Source organism: Pelobates fuscus, chromosome 5, assembly GCF_036172605.1.
Source record: "Pelobates fuscus isolate aPelFus1 chromosome 5, aPelFus1.pri, whole genome shotgun sequence".
Taxonomy (NCBI): domain Eukaryota; kingdom Metazoa; phylum Chordata; class Amphibia; order Anura; family Pelobatidae; genus Pelobates; species Pelobates fuscus.
Genome location: NC_086321.1, coordinates 179,783,780 through 179,806,313, shown reverse-complemented (window position 1 = coordinate 179,806,313; position 22,534 = coordinate 179,783,780). Strand labels below are relative to the sequence as shown.

Here is a 22,534-nt window from a genome sequence, read left to right as displayed (position 1 = left end):
CGAACCACTGGCAATCATGTTCAGAGTGCACCACACAGGACCACCAAGGATTATACCTCTTTATAACACAAGGTAAGAAGGAGAGGGCAAATGAAAAACACTCAACTGATCCACACACACAAAATCCAGTCACCACACACACACACTGCCACTAACACACACACACAGCCACTAACACAAACACACACAGCCACTAACACAAACACACACTGCCACTAACACACACACTGCCACTAACACAAACACACACTGCCACTAACACACACACACACACACACACACACTGCCACTAACACAAACACACACTGCCACTAAAACAAACACACACACACTGCCACTAACACAAACACACACACACTGCCACTAACACACAACCCCAGGCAGAGAACAGAGACCTGGTCTCTTGAGAGATGCTCCAGATAGCATCAAGCCTAGAGCCATCATTTATTTATTTATATATATATATTTCGCACGCCCCAGCCCGTGTTGTGTTAGAAAAAAAAATACATATCTCCGAAACTACGCCACAAATCACCATAGTAACTATAACCCGCGCAGTTTTTTGATTGGCCAGGTCATTAGGCGGAATATGGCGCCTTGAAGCACATTACTGTAGCAGCGACCCGCCTCCATCCCCTGCGTCACAGCTTGTGTAACTGCCATTGGTCAGATCCGCGGTCGGCGCTGCCGGATCCTGTATTCTGATTGGACTTGTGGAAAACGGAAGGCGGCTTCTAATGCGATCAGTAACAATAGAACAAAGTGCAACGTCTGATTGGCTGTACCCGCACGCTAATCACATGACGAACGTCCCATCTATCCAATAAGCGTTCGAATCTTTAATTACGTAGGTTCCCCAAGACAAGCTGCGCAGTGAGCGGATAAGGTTGCAGCCATTTTGTAGCAAAAGACGCAGACGGTTGTAGCTCTTGCGGTCTGCAGTCCAAATCATTTTTTACGATTGTCTTTGCTCTCTGTGCTTTAATCGTCTAATTCCTTGTTTGACGTCCAGTTCGCCAGGTCACAACCGCAACACCAGCTATCATCGGGAAGAAAGGAGGTGAGTAACCGGTATGGCGTAACCTTAATTACTGAGGGACGTGCACAGTGCGAGGCCTATGTAAGACCTTTTAAGAGGCTGCGACGCATCGTGTGAATTAATCGGATTTGCAACACAATGCTGTTCTGCCCGTACAGTGGTTATTGTGTGGCTGTAATTCCCCCACACTGGCTGTGGCTGCTGATAATGTTTGTGAGCGGATTAGTACTGGTAAATGCACACGGTGTTTTGCAGACCCTGAAAGCAGCGGTAGCTGTGTGAGCAAGGCCTCTACTGATATCGCTGGGGGGGGGGGGGGGGGTTATCGCTGAATTTATCAAGGTGTCGTGGGTCAGTTCGGTCCCCCATGCTGCACATCCAATCTAGGCGGGTTAACACATGTAGCCGGTGGTGTTTGTTGTACTGTGTAAACCTACGTTACAGTGCTAGGAGATGCCTATTAAAAAGGGGCTGATGCTCATTTCTAACGTGTCTATTGGATCCTCCTACCGGTAAGGTGTGTGTGTATATATATATATATATATATATTATTTTTTTTTTTGTCTTGATGCATATTTTGGAGCTATAGCAAGCTGTATTCTGGGTCAGCATTGCTAAGCCCTTAACTTCCCATTTATTCAATAAACCACTTTTTTTTCTCGTTTCACTATACACTGTTCAAAACTCAAATCCGAAAGAGCTGTGTACATTGTATTGTTGGTAAGTCTTGTCTGTTTGTTTTCAGGCCTCAACTGGTGTCTAGTGTTTTTTTTTTAATGGCTTTGATCTTTCACACTATTTTTATTTTAAAGGAAAACTATAGTTGCCAAAACAACTTTGTCTTGCTAAAATCAGTTTTGGTGTATAGATTATGCCTCTGCAGTTATACTGCTCAATTCTCTGCTAGTTAGGAGTTAAATCACTTTGTTTATGCAGCCCTAGTCACACCTCCCCTGCATGTGATTTGCACAGCATTCCTAAACACTTCCTGTAAAGAGCCATCTAATGGTTACATTTACTATATTGCAAATACTGCTTAAATAAGAATTTTTATCTCCTGCTCTGTTAATTGTTTGACCCTGGATGAGCCTTGTGTGTGATTAAAACGCAACTTACATAGGTCTATAGAAGCTAAATTGATCTAAAGCGGCACTATAGGCATCCAGATCATTGAAGTGGTCTGGTTGCAGTGTCCCAGCACCTTTAACCTTGTCAAGGTAATTTTAAATACCTTTTTAGGGGTTAACTTCACTTCTAGTGGCGGTCTACCAATTTGTTATGACTTTTGGTCCTCCATGAAGCCCTCACGCTATGCATGAGGACTTCCAGTGTCACTGGAGTCACCATAGAAAAGCATTGTATAATCCTAATGCCAGTGCAGCCATTGCCAGATATGCACATTAGGTCTCCCCTCTGACGTCAGGAGAGAAGTCGAACCTTGGCCAGCGCCAAGGGACATTGGCGGTGCACCCCGTTAACTGACAGAAGGGCTGCCTTGATGAAGGGGAAGCTGTCGTGCTAGGAAAACAAGTGATTTCCTTTCACTTTAGCTACACTTTAAATCAAGGCAGTTAATTAGGCAGTGATGCTTCAGAGACATGATCTATACTCCCAAACTGGTTAAGCTAAAGTTGTTTTGGTGACTAGTGTCCTTTAATACTCTAAAAACCATAACCACTTCATATTGATCGTGATAAGGTGCCTGGAGTGGTTCGACTCTGGCTGCCTGTTGTCACCTAAGGGGGTATGGACAATTACTGCACTGCCACATGAGCCATTCTAATTCATGTCTGTGATGGATAGGAGTGACTGACCCTCTCAGGCTATCACTGACATCCATAGCTAGTCTGAGCAGTTGAAATGGGCTGGGTGGTGGGGACTCTGTAAAAGCTATCAAAATGGTTTTGCACTCAACAGTAGGAGATACCAGCCTCTATAGCGGTTTTGATTAGATGAAGTGGTTATGGTTCCGAATGGCTATTCCTTGCTGGTTCCAGTGAGAGGTGTGTTTTCTACATTTGATTGTTTTGTTTCCTTGTCTGGAACCCAGCAGCAGGCGAAGCTTCGAGCAGTCTTCCATGCCCCCACCTGATGTTGGCCAGTGCCTCGTGTGGTGCAATCGCATGCATCTCATGGTCAGTTTTCCTGGCTCAGAGCAGATGCACGCAATCTGAGCCGGCATTAGGAAGGTGGAAAATAGAATTTAAAGAGGATTATTAAGGGGATATGGAGGTGGGGAGGGCTCATCTTTGTTTGTTTGTTGCCAGTGTGCAGAAGGCTGGTAAAGCTGTATGTGGGAACCTGATGTGAATATACAGGGTTGGAAATGCCCTGAATTATCTGATGTACAACAAAAACTCTCCACTGTATAGATAGCTGTTAAAACAAAGCAGGTGTTATGCGTATCCTTCAGTAAGTTGGATAATCCAGTATACTTTTTAAAATATTTTTTTTGACTTTTATATTAAATATTGTCTACGAGGAAAAATGTTTTTTTACAGATGGCACAGGAAGCGAATGGTAAATGGTGATGGGTGAAATTTTATGATTTTAAATATCAGGGCTTAATAACAATTTGTTCCTTAGCTGGTCTTAAAATAAGGTAAATACAACCACAGGTGAACATGTGACATTATTTAACAAACTAACAGCAATAATTTGAAGTAATTGTTTTCTGTATGACTCAGTCTCTCACATGGTTGTGGAGGAATTTTGGCCCACTCTTGTGATGCATCAGTAAAGGACCACTCTAGGCACCCAGACCACTTCAGCTTAATGAAGTGGTCTGGGTGCCAGGTCCAGCTAGCTTTTACCATTTTTTTTTTTTTTAAATAAACATAGCAGTTTCACAGAAACTGCTATGTTTATACTGAGGGTTAAGTCAGCCTCCAGAGCCTCTAGTGGCTGTCTCATTGGCAGCCGCTAGAGGCGCTTGCGTGCTTCTCACTGTGAAAATCAGTGAGAGCACGCAAGCGTCCATAGGAAAGCATTATGAATGCTTTCCTATGCGACCGGCTGAATGCGAGCGCGGCTCCTGCCGCGCATGCGCATTCAGCCGATGACGTCGGAAGGAGAGGAGGAGGAAAGCTCCCCGCCCGGCGCTGGAGAAAGAGGTAAGTTTAACCCCTTCCTCCCCCCAGAGCCTGGCGGGAATGGGTCCCTGAGGGTGGGGGCCCCCTCAGGGCACTCTAGTGCCAGGAAAACTAGTGTTTTCCTGGCACTAGAGTGGTCCTTTAAGGTTTGGTGGCACTTGTTTATGCACACTTCTCTTGAGGTCCCACCACAGCATTTCAATTGGGTTGAGGTCTGGACTTTGGTCCATTGCAACATCTTGCTGCTTTATTTTTAAGCCATTTTGTTTATAGACTTTGCTAGCGTGCTTGGTATCGTCCTTTTTTATGTGACTAGAATACTTTGGTATACAGAGGAGTTCATGGTTGACTCAATAACTGCAAGATTCCAAGTCCTGTTTTTATTGTCGCATAGATTAAGCATGCATGACATTAGAACAGTTATGGTTGTATCTGCATCAAGCAATATCATGAGTACATAAGGACATGTGGAAATACTGTAGGAAATTGTCTAGTTCAGTTTTAATTTTTTTATAATTGTAGCGTACTTCAGCGTTTTGTTTTTTCAATTTCTGAGCATTGCACAGTCTATTTGGGTGAAATTGATAGGACGTCTACTCCTGAGAAGATTGACAACTTGAATGTTTTCTCACTGTAGAATTATGGACTTTAAATCGTTTGCATTTTGCCTTATAACCCTTCACAGTTTAGGCAGCAACAATTGCTTCTGTAAGATCATGTCTTTCCTAAATGGCATTGTGTTATCACACACATGCTCCAGACCAGCAAACTGCTAGATATTTGGCATTTATAGAGGTGGTCTTGCTTGCTGACTATCAGCTAATCAATGTCATTTGATTATCAACACCGGTCTACAACTTTGACTCTTAGCGGGTCAAGTCACTAAAACAGCTTTAGCCCAATGAAGCAGTCTGTGTATAGAGCCTCCAAAGTCTCACAGCTCAGTTCACTGCCATTTTAGGAGTTAACTATGTTTTGTTTCTGTTTTATGCAGCCCTAGCCACACTTCCATGGTCTGTGACAGACACAACCTGCATGAAACCAAAATGGTTTAATTTTCAAACAGATTTAACTTACTTTAAAGGGACGCTATATAGTCACCAAAACAACTTTCGCTTAATTAAGCTGTTCTGGAGTATAGATCACGCCCTTGCAGTCTCACAGCTCAATTCTCTGCCATTTTAGAAGTTAAAGGACCACTCTAGGCACCCAGACGACTTCAGCTTAATGAAGTGGTCTGGGTGCCAGGTATCTCTAGGATTAACCCTTTTTTTTATAAACATAGCAGTTTCAGAGAAACTGCTATGTTTATAATGAGGGTTAATCCAGCCTCCAAGTCCTCTAGTGGCTGTCTCATTGACAGCCGCTAGAGGCGCTTGCGTGCTTCTCACTGTGAAAATCACAGTGAGAGCACGCAAGCGTCCATAGGAAAGCATTGTAAATGCTTTCCTATGCGACCGGCTGAATGCGAGCGCGGCTCCTGCCGCGCATGCGCATTCAGCCGATGACGTCGCGATCAAGATGGAGAGGAGGAGGAAAGCTCCCCGCCCGGCGCTGGAAAAAGAGGTAAGTTTAACCCCTTCCTCTCTCCAGAGCCCGGCGGGAGGGGGTCCCTGAGGGTGGGGGCACCCTCAGGGTACTCTAGTGCCAGGAAAACGAGTATGTTTTCCTGGCACTAGAGTGGTCCTTTAAATCTCTTGTTTATGCAGCCCATGGCACACCCCACTGTATGTTACTTGCACAGCCTTCCTAAACACTTCCTGTAAAATTAGATCTAATGTTTGAAGTGTAAACATTTAGGTAACTCTTTACATGAAGTGTCTAGGAAGGCAGTGAGACTGCAGGGCCATGATCTATACGTCAAAACTACTTCATTAAGCAAATATCTTGGTGACTATAGTGAACCTTTTAATTCTTATGGAAGCAGCAAGGATATACTTAGTTTTTTCACACCTGCCGTTTGTGTTAAAGGACCACTATAGTGCCAGGAAAACACTTGTTTGGGTCCCCCTCACCCTCTGGGCCCCCCTCCTGCCGGGCTCTAGGGTGAGGGTGGGGTTAGTCCCTTACCTTTTTTCCAGCGCCAAGCTCCCTCAGCGCTGGGGAATCTCCTCCCCATAGAGAAACTGCTGTTTACAGCAGAAAGGGTCAATCCTAGATGGCCCTGGCACCCAGACCACTTTAAGCTGAAGTGATCTGGGTACCTATACTTGTCCTTTAAATCGTGACTTGGTGTGTATTGACCTAATTTTAAGACCTGCTAAGAAACAGATAATTATGTCCTGATATGTAAAACTAGAATTCAAAGAGGGTGTACTTTTTTCCCCTTGGCTGTACAGGGCTAACAAAATGAGTAGTTGATGTCCACATACCATACTAGTTAAAGCAAGCACGATCATGGGTGGGTATGTGTAGGTAGTCTGGCACCACGCATTTCAAATCTTACACCTCAATTCTCTAAGAACTATAGAGCTACATGAGTATGGAGGACATGGGCAGGCGAGTTTGTGACTTGACAAAGTGGAGCTTGCCTTAAAGGACCACTCTAGGCACCCAGACCACTTCAGCTTAATGCAGTGGTCTGGGTGCCAGGTCCAGCTAGGGTTAATCCAGCCTCCAAATCCTCTAGTGGCTGTCTCACTGACAGCCGCTAGAGGCGCTTGCATGATTCTCACTGTGAAAATCAGTGAGAGCACGCAAGCATCCATAGGAAAGCATTGATAATGCTAATGACACCCCAATAATATAGCTTTCAGGCACTATGACCACTTTAAAGCACTGAAGTGATCATGGTGCTTGGGAAAACCTTTTTAAGAACGTTTTTTTTTTATTATTTTTTTCTTCAAGTGGTAAGCTTTGCTATGATAAACCACATCTTTACAATTGTCAAACCAGTTCCTAAAATATTTTAAAGTGGATCTATTACTTAAAGGGACACTATAGTCACCAGGACTACAGCTTAATTTAGTTGTTCTGGTAAGCATAATGGCTCCCTTCATGCATTTTCATGTAAACATTGCCCCTAGTGACACCTGTTAGATGGCCACTGGAGGGGCTTTCTGGCCCAGGGCAGCACAGTAAGCAGCCCTGCTATTCAGCATTCCCACGCTCTGCATGGAGACGCTAAATTTTCCTCAGAGATGCATTGATTGAATGCATCATAATGAGGAGGTCCTGATAGGCCAAAACCGCTTTTGGCCCCGCCCCTGTGCTGATTTTAGCCAATTGGGGAAAGCATGGGCTTGGCTAAAATCTGCCCTTTTGATGTCACAAAAGGGCAGACCCGCACAGCTTTGGAAATAAGGTGAGTTTTAAACTTTTATAGGGGGGCCGAGAAACTGCAAGCCACCTAAATGGTGGGTTTAGCACTATAGGGTCAGGAATACAGGTTTGTGTTCTGACCCTATAGTGATCCTTTAACATTATTTCATGAAGCTAGATTTGTGATATATTCTGACCACTTTGGAATTATCTTGAATCATTAAAATCCCAACACAATCAGAAAAATTACTTTTTTATGAAGGGTAATAGGACAGTTTTCAATCACACAACTAGTGTAACAGCTGCATAGGAAGGGAAATGCTTTTTACCCATTGCATCGTATGTTCTATGGAGTATCCTCCGTGGATCTGTTATAATCTTGTGCATGCACCGGAGTACAACAGGGACACTGGCTCCTGACATTGCATGACTTATTTTGTTCCTTAGTATAATTGATAATACAACAGTAGAAGTGTGTGCACTAGTATTTAAGAACTTTGGAGCACTCCAAGCACCATAAAGTGGGCAGATCACAAAGTGGTTATCGTGCCAAGAGTTCTCTAACACTTTTCCCTGATAAAGGTCACTTTTGTCTAGTGAGTGATCTGTAAAGTTGCACAAAGTTGATATCGCTAAAGTTGCATGAAAACTTGTGTTAATAATCACATTGAAAACTGTGCAGTGCAGATGCCCAGGGCACCCAGATCAGTGCTGCAGTCTTGTAGAAGATGGCACCAGGGACTCTGCACAATAAATAGTATATGATGCTTGGAGTGAATGCCCTTCTAAAGATGTCATAAGTAAGATTTCCTTCATGCCTTTTACTGTAATGGTTTCATCTCATTGAAGTGGCTATAGTATCTAAACTCCTCTTGCTCTATCTTTTTAATGTGTGTGTTTTTTTTTTTGGTTTTTTTTTTAACAGGTCAGGAACACAAATGTGTATTCCTGACCTTAGTGTTAAAAACACTAGGAGAGCATTGGATTGGCTAAGATTGTCAATTCTAAAGATCTCAGCCAAGGGGGTGGGGCTTAGCCAAAGGCCAATCAGCATCTCCTCATAGATATATTGAATCAATGCATCTCTATGGGGAAAGTTCAGCATGGAGACTGTGAACGTCAGTGCTGCACATTGTCTGAGGAGTGGCCGCTAGATGTGCTCCTAGGTGGTAATGTTAACACTGCCTTTTCTCTGAAATGGCAGTGTTAACATTGAAGTCTGCAGGAACTGACTATACTTTAACCAATCATGTAGAATTAACCCCTTAAGGACATGATTCCCTTTTATTCATGAAGTTGTCCTTAAAGGGACACCCAGACCACTTCTGCCCATTGGAGTGGTCTGGGTGCCAATTCCCACTACCCTTAACTTAACCATGCAAGTGTAATTATTGCAGTTTTCATAAACTGCAATAATTACCTTGCAGGGTTAAGTCCTCCTAGTGGCTGTCTACTAGAAAGCCACTAGAGGAGGGCACTTCCTGCTTCATAGCACCTCCAGCGTTGCTAAAATCCCCATAGGAAAGCTTTTTCAATGCTTTCCTTAGGAGAGGTCTAATGCGAGTGCGTGGCATTGCCGCGCATGCGCATTAGGTCGCCGGCAGACGTGAACGGTCTCCCCCGCCGGCGGGCGTGGTGACTGGGAGGAGTGTGGCGGACCCAGAAGCAGCGCCAAGGGACACCGTCGCTGCCTCTGGTAAGTTGGGTTTTGACATCTCAGCAACCGGGGTGGGAGGGAGAGGGGACCTGCAGTGCCAGGAAAACTATTTGTCTTCCTGGCACTGGAGAGTCCCTTTAAGGGGTTAAACTGTGCAGCAATGGGTGGCTGTGATTGACTGGAAGTGTCACCTGTCCACTTTCAGCCTCACAGTACCCACTGTTGGTATGGATATAAAGAAGCGTAATCTCTGCATTTGCCATACACCCAACAGGGGAAAGCTATGAGTGGCAGGGCACCCTTATATTAATGTGTTAAACTGTTTGAAAATGCTTTCAAACTGAATGGGGGAGCTTTCAGGGTACTCGGGACACTATCACAAATTCAATGAAAATGGTTTTAGTGCCTACAGTGTCTCTTTACGTGAAGCTTCTCAGAATAATGTGGGCATATGTTTTGTGTCTCTGTTAAAGGGACACTATCCTATTTATCTTTTAAATTCACTTATATTCTAAACAAACTTAAACCCTCTTTTTCTCAGTTTTGTTTTAATCTTACAATGAAAATTCAAGATTATTTTATCTTTCTGCACACCGTTTCAAATACTTTGTTCTTCAATTAACCTAAAACGCAAATGGCTCTGTAGCATGGACAAGTTGATGTTTAATTAACAGTTGACCGTTCCCACATGCTCATGTTCTGTTTTAATTTTTATTAAGCAATATTTATATTTTAAGGCAAAGTAGACCATAATACATCATTGTGTGTGTTTAAGAACACTTATTGGAGTGTGTTCCTGTTTTGTTCCCGGCTAATACTTCACAAGGTGATGACACCTACAGAAAACAATGTTCTTAAAATCTTTATGTGCAGCATTTCATACTCTGACATTGCACATGCAGACTTTAAATTACTAAAGAGTGGTCATGGTGCTTTTATAATGTAAGTATGTCTACCTCGTTGTCCACTCTCTCCCTCCCCTGACACCACATGTTTACTTTGGGGTTGTTTTCATGAAATGCACAAAATGTTTAGCTATTTGTTATAAAAGTATCATCCATTCTTGCAAATGAGACAGGTTGGATAGCTATGATGAACAGTGAAAATTGTTTTGCCCTTTCCTGTGATGTATTCCTGATCATTTTGTTACTATTGTGTCCCTTACTTCATACAGCTAGGAAACCAAAATTAAAAAGAATTCATATGTTTAAACCTCATATGAGTTCATCCCAAATGTTATAATAGACTGCTTTTTTTTTTAATATACTAGTTTGTTTAGGGGGTGTCTGTCTAATTGGTAAATATGCTAAATTAAACCGGTAGAAGCTAAAATGTCTGTCACTTCAAACTTACCTTTCTCATGTTTCCGATTTCAGATCCTTCTCTTTAACACATACTACAAAGTAGGGACTATTTTTCCTTGTGTGTTTTTCCTATGCTTGTCAATCTTGACAAAGGGTAGCACTAAAAGCTAGCTATACTCTAAACAAAGGAAGTGGAACTTGTCCCATGCCTTAAAGAAACACTAGTGTCAGGAACGCAAACCTGTATTTCTGACACTATATAGTTGACGAAAATCAAGATTAAGGTACCACCCCCCCCCCCCCCTTGCAGCACTGACACAGGAAGCACCTCTAGTGACAGTCTGAGTGACCGCCACTAGAGATGTTGCTAGGCAGTAATGTGAACACTGACTTTTCTCTTAAAAGGCAGTGTGGTTACACTATAAACTCTGCAGGCACAGGCTATAGACACCAAAATCATTAAACTAAGTTGTAATTCTGTTGTCCCTTTAAGCTCAACTCTTGGTAAAGATTGTCAAGCATTGGAAAAATACATTATGTTTTAAAAGGAAATAGATCAGAAAAGCAGTTTCTGAAAGAGGAAGAGAAAAGGAAACCATATGAGAAAGCTAAGAAGCCACTCAAACACAAAGGGTTGCTCTCTATTAGGGACCACTTTGTAAAATGGATGAAGGGGTTATTTGCATGAATTGATTTATGTAACAAAACAAAAAAAGTTGTGGATATTACTACCTTATTAATCATATTAAAGTCTTGCTGTAACAACCTTTTTTGCTGCTGGGGAAAAAAACTGCAACACTGAAAAGTGTCACTGTACCATCTGCTTAGGTTTGTTTGAACACATTAGGCCAGCAAAGTGTTTTTGTTTTTCTACAACACTGTTACATAGTTCTGTTCAATTGAATTCCTATACTTAATACTTTTCTTCAGTGACTAGAATAACAATGTATTTCTGGCACTATAGCTGTAATATAACTATGTAGAAAAAAAAATGTACTTTGAAACCAATTAATTTAAATGTCAAAGGAAAAATCCTACAGTGAGGTAGTCAGGCCTCCAGGCAAGGGACTCCAAATCCTCCATGAAATAATGCAATAGGGTGGGAGAGAATTACGGAAAAATAAAGTGCTCCCAATCCAAAAGAAGGTTTATTCCACAAGGTACATAAACAGGGAAAACGAAATAAAATTCTTCCTTACGTGTTTCGGATCACCCTGACCTTAAACATTGGGAAAATAAACCTTTCCTTGTGAATTGGGGGCACTTGCTTTTTCTGGTATGATTGTGTTCTTTGCATAATTATATAGTCCCTCAGCCCCCTTTTCTCTAATGTATTTTTTTTTTTTCCCCTCCCGCGGCCCTTAGGTCTGCCTCCTTGGCTGAGATTATTAAAATTGACTTCCAATCCAGTGCTTTCCCATAGGTAAGCATTGGGAAGCTATCTGCATGCACAGCAAAATGCCCCGCTGGCCAATCTGCATCTCCATGCAGAGCATTGGAGCAACATGCAGCACTGACCCTGGAAGCACATCTAGTGGCTGTCTGATAGCCACTGGAGGTAGACTTGGTGTGCAATGTTTAAACCTTGCAGTTCCAGGGAACTGCATTGTTTACATTGCAACACTAAGTGCAATAGGGACACTGTTCCCAGACCACTTCAATGAGCTTACGTGGTCCTTTAAAACTTGCCTTTTTTTCTAGCGCCGCTTGTGCTGGCCCACCTCTTTGGCCGACATCAACAGAAGTGATCATTGGTAAAGCATTGGATTGGCTGAGATTGCAGTGGTGGGGCCACACACTGCCCTGGCCTATCAGCTTCCTCTCGTACTGAGAAGTTCTGTGCTGAACGGCAGTGCTGCACAGTGTCTAGGTATAACCAGGCTTTAATGTATACACTGCCTTTTCTTTGGAAACAGTGTTTGCATCTAAAAATGCCTGCAAGGGCTGACTACAATCTTCAGAAAAACTACAATGAGCTATAGATGTTCTGGTGACTTATGTCACTTTAAGAAAGAAATGAACTTCTTAAAATGTATTAATGGCAACAAAGTAATCTTAGATTTAAAGCGGCTGTCATTGTTCACCCCTCCTCCCCACTTACATCCTGGAGGAGGCATGGTCCAATCCCAATCCAGTGCTCCTCATAGAGGGGAATTGGGGACCTAATACACGAAGAATGCCCCATACATTCAAACTTTCCTATGTGGCTTCTGTGTCTGTTAATTTTGTCAACTATATTTGAGATTTCAGTAAATTAAAGCTAGATGTTTCAGGTGTGTGGGGTGTGTTACAACGCAGTCAAAAGATATCATAAGAAAAAGTAGGGAAGGTCTTCTTTTGTCTTATGGTAAATTCTCAACATGTCAAAGGGTGAACTACCGCAGTCATCAAGTTGTGTTGCTTCACACGGCCGTTGCTAGTGACCGCTCTGGGAATAAAGCCTTATCAAGCTCATTGCAAGAACTCCTGGAGGGTCAAGCTGGATTCCTTTATAAAGATCTGTCCTCTGTGGCACATTTGTATGAGAACAGAACCTAGGCTCCTGACAAAGTGTCAGGAGCTAAAGATCAAAGATGTTGGTGCATACAGGGGACAGCAAGAGGGAAGTATAACCCTCCTCCTCTGCCCTTCCAGGTCACCACACACCAAGCAGCGATGTCACCATTGGGGGGGGTCTTTGCAGAAAATACAGAAGGTGACCGCTAGTTTAAACTCTCAAACAGCATTCACTGGGGAGAGGAAATATGCCATCAGCATTTTGCTGAGATGTAACTCTTGTTCCAGACTGGATATATACATTTTATCCAGGGTTTGTAGGTTTGTACGATGTATTAATGTTTTGCACACTAGCACAACTTGGGCAGAGGTCTCACACAGAACAGTTTATAGCTGCTGCATGTTTGCAAAATTGTTTGTTTTTCCCCCAGTCTGACTCTTCCCTTTATTTTGAAACCTGGTCACTCCCCTCTCTGCTATTTTTTTAGTTTTTTCTTTTAACATTCTGACATTGTGCAGATTTTTCATCCAATCCAGTGCCTATTTGTAGAGAAGCATTGTAAATGCCAATCAAATCTTTGTTTTAACCCCTTAAGGACCAAACTTCTGGAATAAAAGGGAATCATGACATGTGACACATGTCATGTGTCCTTAAGGGGTTAAAGAAGCATTATGTCCAATGCTTCTGTTTTGAGCATCAGAGGCATCATGCAATACATGAACATGTTGATTAAGAACTGTCGGACTCTGTTCTCACTCCAGAAGCATTTTCTGGTGGCTTACTGTAAATTACACTAGATGTGTGCTTAACCCCACAATGCAAGCCAAACTGCAATGTTAAATTTCAGGAGCCACACGTCAAGAGCACAGCACACAGATCAGTTCTTTGAGGTCAAGTAGTGTTAGAGCCTCTAGTATCCCTAAAACAGTCACTTTTCAGAACTTAATTCCTCCATTATCTTTAACTCCTCTTTAGAAGACAGCTTGGTGTGCCCATTACATCTTTATGGTTTCCTTTGAATTTAGTGGAAACCAATTATATATTGGGCATTTTAAAATGGGATATTTGGGAAAGCTCAAGTCTTTATAGACACTAATTTTAGTGCTTGAATGCTAGAAACAAACATAGCAAATCTGCATTTAAACTGAACTTGTCTGGCAAGTTAACTTTGCACTGTAATATATATTTACATTTTTGATTATCTTGACTATAAATATACCATACCCTCTCTAGATGAGCATAAAACCCGCCTTTATTCCAACGCCGCATAGGTCGTCCAGCATTGGTCCCACCCAGTTTCTTTGTTTATTTAGATCTCAGACGATCTCAGACAACCAATACTCTCCTGTGGTAGGTGGAACCAAACACCACACTGGCCAAAAAGCATCTCATCATCGATATGCATTGAATCAATTCTTCTCTGTGGGGAAAAGTTCACCATCTCCATGCAGAGCGTAAAGATACTAGACATCAGTACTACACCCAGGAAGCTGTCTGAGTGACTGCCACTGGAGTTGTCTCTAGGCACCATTGTAAACTTTTTTTTTTTACTGCAGAATGACTGCAGGTACTTGCTATACTCACCAGAACTTTAAACTGTAGTTGTTCTGGTGACTAGTGTCCCTTTAAAGAACAATAAGTCTTCTATCTCCACCAGCACAATGTTATCGGTCGTGCTTTGGTGACATACCCTCCAAGCAAGGAGCATGATGCTGAAGTTTACTCATTTATCAATCTAGGGAGCAATGCTGTTGTCACAGCCTTCTGAGAATTTATTTTTCAGTTGATGGAAGGATTTTCACGAAATAACTAACAAATTCTCTAGCTCGGCTATAGTCCTAGCTAGCAGCGTTCTGACCTCTTCTCCGCTAACTCTAAAAGTTCTGTTTGCTTTTGTCACCGTAATTTTCTGTCAGACATGCCTACATGGTTGTGTGCTAGAAAAGCATAAACTGCTGGGACCATGCTTTCCTCCTATATATTAGCTTGCTGACTTAATGGGTTTAGTCATACTTATGCTATAACTTAATGTCGTTTTACATTGTCGGTCACAATGTACAGCAGCAAAATTGGTTTTACGTTTGCTTTTGCAAGGGAATGGGCTTATTTTATTATTTGCTTGTTTCCCCTTCCCTCTGTGCCCTTGAATCCTGTTCCCCTTTTATCTGAAACTATTCTCCCATTCTCCTTTTCACAGGCCAGTGAGCTGAGCAGTTCTCGAAATTTCTCCACCTTCCTACCCACACCCGTTTTTAAGTGTTATAAGAACTCCCTCTACCTACCTCTTCATCATTTCCTGAATGCATCTAGCATAATCTTAGTTATAACCAGACATTTCTAAGCATGCTTATGAATGCTTTAGTGGATATGGAGAAAACTGTGCCCATGTGCTGGTCCTTTCTATTGGCTTGTGTACAGAAGCATGAATGTGGTTTAGATGCTGGTTACGTTTTCCAGCAGGAATTTTTTATTTATTTTTTTATTACAAACGTATGCCTAAAACACAAACCAGCAAATTATCATGCAGGAGTTGAGAATAGATAGCCTTCCACCTCTCCCCCACCCTTACTTTCCCATTCCCTTCAGTGTACAATTTTTGGGGTTGAAAACATTCAGAATTTTATTGAAAATAACATTTTTAAGAATTGCTAAAATTTTTAATTGGACTTTTTAAACAATTATTCCTTTTTTTTTTTCTAACTTGGATAATTTTCATAATTTTTTCCCCTTTTTTTTCACAGCGAAGAATTTTTTTTGAAACGTCTACTACAGTAAGTCATGCTTTTCCTTTTTTGTTTTTAATTTTTCGACATTTTTCTGCCTTACTGGTCTCCTTTTGAACATGTTGCTGCTGTATTTCTGATTTTTTTATTTTTTTATTTTTGTTTTTACATATTTTTTTTAGTATTTATGTATGAGTATTAATACTGATGCTAATTTTTCCTATTGATTTTAAATTTTCCTGGTTGGGGGGAGGTGGGGGTTGGATTGGGAAGGAGAGGCTTTCTATATTTTTATTTTTTATATATTTTTTTTTATTGTGGGCATTTTTGTGCTAGTTTAATGTTTCTCACCATGCTTTCTATTCCGTTGACAAATATTTCATTGTGTAGTTCGAGTATATTTTTATTTTTCTGCTTTTGTTTTACCACACACCTAGAATTTTTTTATTTTTTCTCATAGTGTATATTCTAACTCTACTGTATGTAGTTGGGTTATTTTTTATTTTAAATAGTACTCTCTCTATTAAATATCCCCTGTAGTCTGCATTCTATTGCCAATTTAATTTCCGATCATTCAGGCCCTACCCTATTCCTGCCCCATTCCCTCCCTTTCATCCCTTTGCCCCATCGCTGGCAGCCAGCAGCAAAGAGTGGAGCAAGATGTTTGGCATCCAGTTCTTCTTTCTCATGGTAAGAATAGTTAATGAGGTAAAATTAAGATAGATATATATATCTCCTGTTAAAGTTTCACTACTATCCTAATTTGTAATAGTTCCTGTGAACTTCATTGAATTTTTTTTCTTTTCAATCTATTTCCTTTTATTTTTTATTTTTTTATTTTTTTTTGGTTGTCCTTTGTTCTACTTTTAGACCACTTGTCAAAGAACACATTTTTAGACTGTGTTGCCATTCACATGCCTTTTGCTGCTGTCTGTTTTTCCAAATATGCATTTAGTTTACTGGCTAAATTTTGTCTTGTTCTAAGATGGAACTCCCCTTTTTACCACAGTGAAGGAATACACTTCCAAGTTTTGTTTTTTTTTTTTGGTTTGTTTCCCCCAATCACTAAACTACATAGCAGTCTGAGACACTCTGAAGATTTTGTTCCTGTATTCATCTTGGCTTTTTTTTCTCTTCCAGAAACTTTCTGAAAAGTTTCTTCATGAGTTACTCTGCAATTTGCCTTTTCTATATATAGATATTTTTTTTTTCTTAGCCGACTTTTCACAATACTCCATTTAGGCATGCTCCTTGCCTTATCCCTCATCCAATTATTTATTCTGTTGCCACCTTATTGTGTTTTTCCCTTCCTCTAGGCGACACTGTTGCTTCCCTAGGGTGTAAAAATGATGGCGAGCAACGTCACTAACAAAACAGACCCTCGCTCGCTTAACTCGCGTGTGTTTATTGGGAACCTTAACACCCTAGTGGTGAAGAAAGCAGATGTGGAAGCCATCTTCTCCAAATATGGCAAGATTGTGGGCTGCTCCGTGCACAAGGGTTTTGCTTTTGTTCAGTATGCTAATGAACGCACTGCCCGTACTGCAGTGGCAGGGGAAGATGGGCGCATGATTGCCGGCCAGGTCCTGGGTAAGTGAGTAGAAGTAAAGTGTTGGTTAATGGGTTCAAGTTCGGAATAAAAAACTTCCGCATCTGTCATGGGCAAATTATCTCATCCCATGAACTATGTTTTGAATATAATCTTTATTTCAAGGCATTTCATTAATTTGCGAGTGGGGAGCTGTAATGGAAGTTTGCATTTGTTTCTTAATACAATGAAGAGAATGCATGCTCTATCTATACTTATTGCTCTCAGCTGTGTATTTGAAATCTGGTACAGCATTGTATCTGCAAATCTCGATGTGTCCACTAATCTCACCCTTTGTGTGAGTTAATGTTTGCTCAAAGTCTGCTTTACCGGTCTATCCAGTGCTTAAAATGGCTAACATTAATTTTAACTTGCACTATTTTTTTTCCCCTTTTTGCCTGTGTGCTTCTCTTAGATTGACTGCATCTCAAGTGGTTTTGTTTAGTTTCTTCCACTCCAGTACATTAGTATCCACAGCCAAACAAAAATAGTTTGTTCTGTTTTTGGTGTGTGTGTTTGTGGTGGGGGGGGAGGGGGGCTTGTTGGTTGGGTTTTTTGTTTTTTTGGTGTGCCCTCTCCACTGCGAAACCTCACCAAAAGGTTGTGCCTTTACAAAGAGAAAGTAACGACATAAAACATGTTGAATGGTGGTTAAGTTAATTTCTTATTTCAGATATCAATCTTGCTGCTGAACCCAAAGCAAACCGAGGGAAAGGAGGAGGTGTCAAACGTTCTGCTGCTGACATGTATGGGTAGGCAATTTAAGTGTAAATGTGTCTTGGACTACAAATTTTAAGTTGGAGGGTTAAAAAAAACAAACCTGTTCTGCTTGACTTTTTATTAGGTCATCTTTTGATCTGGATTATGACTTTCAACGAGACTATTATGACAGGTATGTTGATCCAATGCTAGAATTAATGACTTGTATGCCGTAATATCTGTACTCTTGTAAGTTAACCCCTCAAGGATGGAGGCAATTGTCAGTGTTCTGACCCAGAGCAAAGAGTTACATTCGAGCTACAGACTTGTTCCACTGTAACATGTTCTCTAATCAGACTACATTAAAACCACCTGCCTAACATATAGGTCCCATTCGTGCTACTAAAACTGCTGTCATGCGTAGAGGGCACGTACTCCTCTGAACTTGTCCTGTGGTATCTGAAACAAGACATTGGCTGCCGATTGTCCTGCTTGTTGCAAGGTGGGAAAAGTCATCCATGTATCAGATTTGTTACAGCACATCCCACAGATGCGTAGTCAGAATGACATCTGGGGAATTTGGCAGCTAAGGCAACCCCTGAAACAATGTGCATTATCCTACTGAAAGAACACTGCCATCGGGGAACACCATTTCCATAAAGGTGTGTACGTAGTCTGTAGGTGGTACATAGTAATGTCAACATCAATGCTAGAACCCAAAGTTTCCCAGAAGAACATTGCATTAGCGCATAACACTGCCTCTGCCAACCTGCCTTCTTCACATAGTGTATCCTGCTGCCATCTCTTCCCAAGGTAAAAACTATACACACGCACCCAGCTATCCACATAATCTAAAAGGAAAATGTGATTCATCAGACCAGGCATTGCTCCGTGGTCCTTTTCTGATGTTCACGTCCACATTGGGCTTTTGGCCGTGGACAGGGGTCCTCATGGACACTCTGAGCAGTCCGTGTTCTGACATCTTTGTCATGACCAGCATTGAGGTTTTTTTTCAGCAGTTTGAGCTACAGTAGCTCTTCTGTGGGATCTGACTAGACAGGCTAGCCTTTGCTCCCAGTTTGTATCAATGGACCTAGTGCACCCATGACCCTGATGCCAGTTCAGTTTGTCCTTCCTTGCACCACATCTGGTAGGTACTAACCACTGCATACCTGGAACACCCTCACAAGATTTGCCTTTTTTTGGAGATGCTCTGATAAAGTCATCTAGCTATAACTTGTCAACGTCACTCAGATTTTTCCTGCTTCAAACACATGAAATTCAAGAACTGATGGTTTACTTGCTGACTAATATATTCAACCCCTTGACAAGTGCAATTGTAAGGATATACTCAATTTTATTCACTTCAACTGTCAGTGGTTTTAATGTTGTGGCTGATCATTGTATGCATATTTAACACATTACATGTGAATAAAATATTTGAATGGGTAATATCCTATTTGGGTCTTAACGAAGTTTAAAAAGTACTCCAAGCAACATAACTACTACAGCATGCTATAGTGGTCATGGTGCCATGAGTTTTCTTGTGCGCTTTCAATGTAAATAGCCTTTATTAAGTTTGACTTCTTACTTGGGGTCTACCAGTCACCTTTCTCTGTAGGTGTAAGTGAGAATGGGAATCTCCTGCTAGCTTTCCTGAGCCAAGCCCTGCAGCTGTAAGCTACTTAATGCAAAGTGGGCAGGAGTGGTGCTTCATGGGCCCCCAGATTAGAGATCACTTCTGGTACTGTAACCACTAAAGTGCACTTGGAGTGTCTCTAATAGGCATGTTAACTAGAGTCATTGGGAATAAGACTAGCGAATTATGGAGAGAAACAAGTAGCTATAATGGTGGGGTGTAGCTAGGCAAGTTTATTTTATTACATTTGTAGAAGTAGCAAGAAGGTCAATTGCGTCTTAAAATTATGGATTTTTTTTTTTTTTTTTTAGAACTAGCTAAGTAAAGTGACTGACTGTGTTGTGTGTTTTAGTAGTATAGACCTGAATGAGAAATCTCAATGTATAAAAATCTAACTTGTTTTGAAGTGGCCATGATGGAAGGACCTGGTATGTGCAGGGTTTTAGTATGAGATACTGCACATATTGAGGTATTGCAGCTGGCTACCAAAAGTATAGTGACACCACCAGCAGCTTTCATTAGCAGTTCTTGAATGAGTGCTTGCTAAAGTTACTCATTCATTGGTTGGGATTGTTTAGCTGATGCTCAGACAATAAATGATCAACCGTATCTGTGGCAAAGGTTGCAACTCTTGCTACATTCCTAATGGGTAGTGGCTTCAGGGTACTCCTGGCATAACCAGTACAGTGGATTTTCAAGTGGTGGGCAGTACGGCTGTTTACCATTTCAGAGCAAGCTCTATGAAAGCCTGTGGTATTTGTATATTGTGTCACGAATTAAGTGAACTTAACATGTTATAGATTATGTATGTATTGAGCATTAACTAGTAACTGCTGTATTATAATTGAAATGTGTATTAAGTTGCATTCCAAACACGTCCCTTTACGCTATTCTCCCTTCCTTGGCTATGTCAGCTATTCAGCAACTCGTGTGCCGCCGCCTCCTCCTATTGCCCGAGCTGTAGTGCCATCAAAGCGCCAGAGAGTGTCGGGAAATACATCAAGGCGTGGCAAAAGTGGCTTCAATTCAAAGAGTGGCCAGAGAGGTGGATCTTCAAAGTCTAGTAGACGTGAGTTAATGCTAAAAACAAAATGTGGTGATACCTTGTCAAGCTAACATGTTCTTTATAATGAAATGGATATGTACCATATCGTTTTGTATGTATTATAGTTAATGGCATATAACTTGTCTTTTTACAGTGAAGGGAGATGATCTTCAGACTATAAAAAAGGAGCTAAGTCAAATAAAACAAAGAGTAGACTCTCTTCTTGAAAGTCTAGAGCGAATTGAGCGTGAGCAGTCTAAACAAGGTAAACTACATTGCTAACAGAATAAATGTATTTGTGTAATTGTAAGATTATTCAACATATGTATTCTTTTCATATTGCAGTAAAATATTTCCATATCTGGACATAATTGTGTAATTCTAAACTTATTTTAATGCAGAGACAAAATTAGATGAGGAACAGAGCAGTAGTTCTCAAAAGAAAGAGGAAACCAGTGTGAAAATGATGGCAGAGGAAGGGGCTGACTCAGCAGAGGAAGGAGACCTTCTTGATGATGACGAACAAGGAGAAGACACGGTAAGGAATTGGTTTCTATTTTCTTATCTTCGTTCTAATCTAAATGTGCTAAATAAGGTGAGCTGTACGGAAGAGTCCCTCTTAATCTTTGCATTGTATTAAGAAAAGGGCCTTAAAATTTCATATTGTCTTTCACTTGTTTGAGTCTCTCATTTCCAATTTGAGTGCCAACTATGTGTAGCTTTGTGGTATGTAAAGTAAGCTTTTAAAGGCTAGCCACGTAAAAATGATTATCCCCTTACCTTATTTTTACATGCAGGGAAAACACCCTTAACCAAACTGCAGGATTGACTGTTGCCTCCACCCTAATCACCTCGATTGGCTGCATTATAATACCTATAATAAGTGATTATTTGCAGGACAAATTCTTGTGTACTCTTTAAGAGGTTTGGACCTCTTGCATTATAATTAGAAGTATAACTGTGTAAAAATACTTATTTAAAATCTCTTAAAGAGACACTCCACAGCACATTTAAATAAAGATTGCTGTTTAGTAGTTTCATCACAAATGAAAACAATGTATCTAAAACAGCTTGCCAAAGTTTCAGATCTCTTGTCTGAAGCCTGTGCAAGCCCTGCTATCCCGGCCCAGACTTTCTGTGGCGGTCCAATTATACTTCCCAATGCAGCTCAACGAAAAACCTGGGCAAGGAAGTGGCACTAAGCAATTGCTGCCTCTTGAGTTTAGCTCAACTGAGCTTAACCCCTTAAGGACCAAACTTCTGGAATAAAAGGGAATCATGACGTGTCACACACGTCATGTGTCCTTAAGGGGTTAAGCACCCAGGAATAACAGTACTTGTTACTTGTGTAGCAAGGTGCATTTATAAAAGTAAAAATTTCTATTGAGATCTGCACTTTTTGTAAAATGAAAGGCACATTTTCTCACACAACAGCAGCTGTTGTGTCTTGACAATTTGTTGCATCGATAGAGCTATATCTCTGCGTGTGTGGTTCAAAACTTCTTTGGGACTCAAAAAGGCTTAATGGAACTGGCTCAAACTGTAAAGCGGAATTCTATTTGAAGCTTAAGGATTCAATACCAATTTATGAACATTGTAATCTGAAACACAAACTGATTTGATTTCTCCTTTTATCAGCTTGAAGAAATTAAAGATGGTGACAAAGAGACAGAAGAGGGAGAAGATGAAGGTGACAGCGCTAATGAAGAAGATTCTTAAATTTTCTTTCTCTGCTATTGTCTCTTGTCGGTTCATATTTCCACCCCTTCAGCCTCCTCTGTTGCACCACATGCTCTTGAAGCTTGTTTAATATGCACCCATTGCTCCCCTCTGCCTCCTTTTCATTTTGATACCTCTTTGCGACTTCTAGAATAAAAGTGTATTGTTTTTAACTCGTCCTGTCTGGCAATTTGTTGGTCAAAATTACGACAATCTACTTTTCAATATTTTAGTGTGTCTTTATATAATAAAAAAATAAGCCCAGGGAAAT

At 41.0% G+C, this 22,534-nt stretch overlaps 1 protein-coding gene and 1 long non-coding RNA gene across 3 annotated transcripts in view; both read left to right on the top strand.

The window, feature by feature from the left end:
• LOC134612681 (uncharacterized) overlaps positions 1–22,534 on the top strand; it is a 645,290-nt gene that overhangs the window by 432,660 nt on the left and 190,096 nt on the right. The window lies entirely within an intron of this gene.
• On the top strand, positions 869–22,436 carry HNRNPC (heterogeneous nuclear ribonucleoprotein C). 2 transcript variants are annotated; one of them, XM_063454795.1, is made up of 9 exons: positions 869–1,060; positions 15,592–15,621; positions 16,890–17,163; positions 17,835–17,907; positions 18,006–18,053; positions 20,414–20,568; positions 20,699–20,809; positions 20,946–21,082; positions 22,183–22,436. In XM_063454795.1, the coding sequence occupies exons 3-9, from the start codon at positions 16,920–16,922 to the stop codon at positions 22,261–22,263; spliced, it is 849 nt and encodes a 282-aa protein (XP_063310865.1). In that variant the 5' UTR covers positions 869–1,060; positions 15,592–15,621; positions 16,890–16,919; the 3' UTR covers positions 22,264–22,436. The 2 variants fall into 2 exon arrangements, with proteins under 2 accessions (XP_063310865.1, XP_063310864.1); XM_063454794.1 differs by having other exon boundaries at positions 17,835–17,913.

What these genes read in the sequence shown, in the direction of transcription:
- HNRNPC (XM_063454794.1), top strand. Translation starts at nt 16,920, where the DNA reads ATGATGGCGAGCAACGTCACTAACAAAACAGACCCTCGCTCGCTTAAC. An exon ending in GATTGCCGGCCAGGTCCTGG is followed by an intron (nt 17,164 to 17,834) that starts GTAAGTGAGTAG and finishes TTCTTATTTCAG; the next exon opens with ATATCAATCTTGCTGCTGAA. An exon ending in CAACGAGACTATTATGACAG is followed by an intron (nt 18,054 to 20,413) that starts GTATGTTGATCC and finishes TGGCTATGTCAG; the next exon opens with CTATTCAGCAACTCGTGTGC.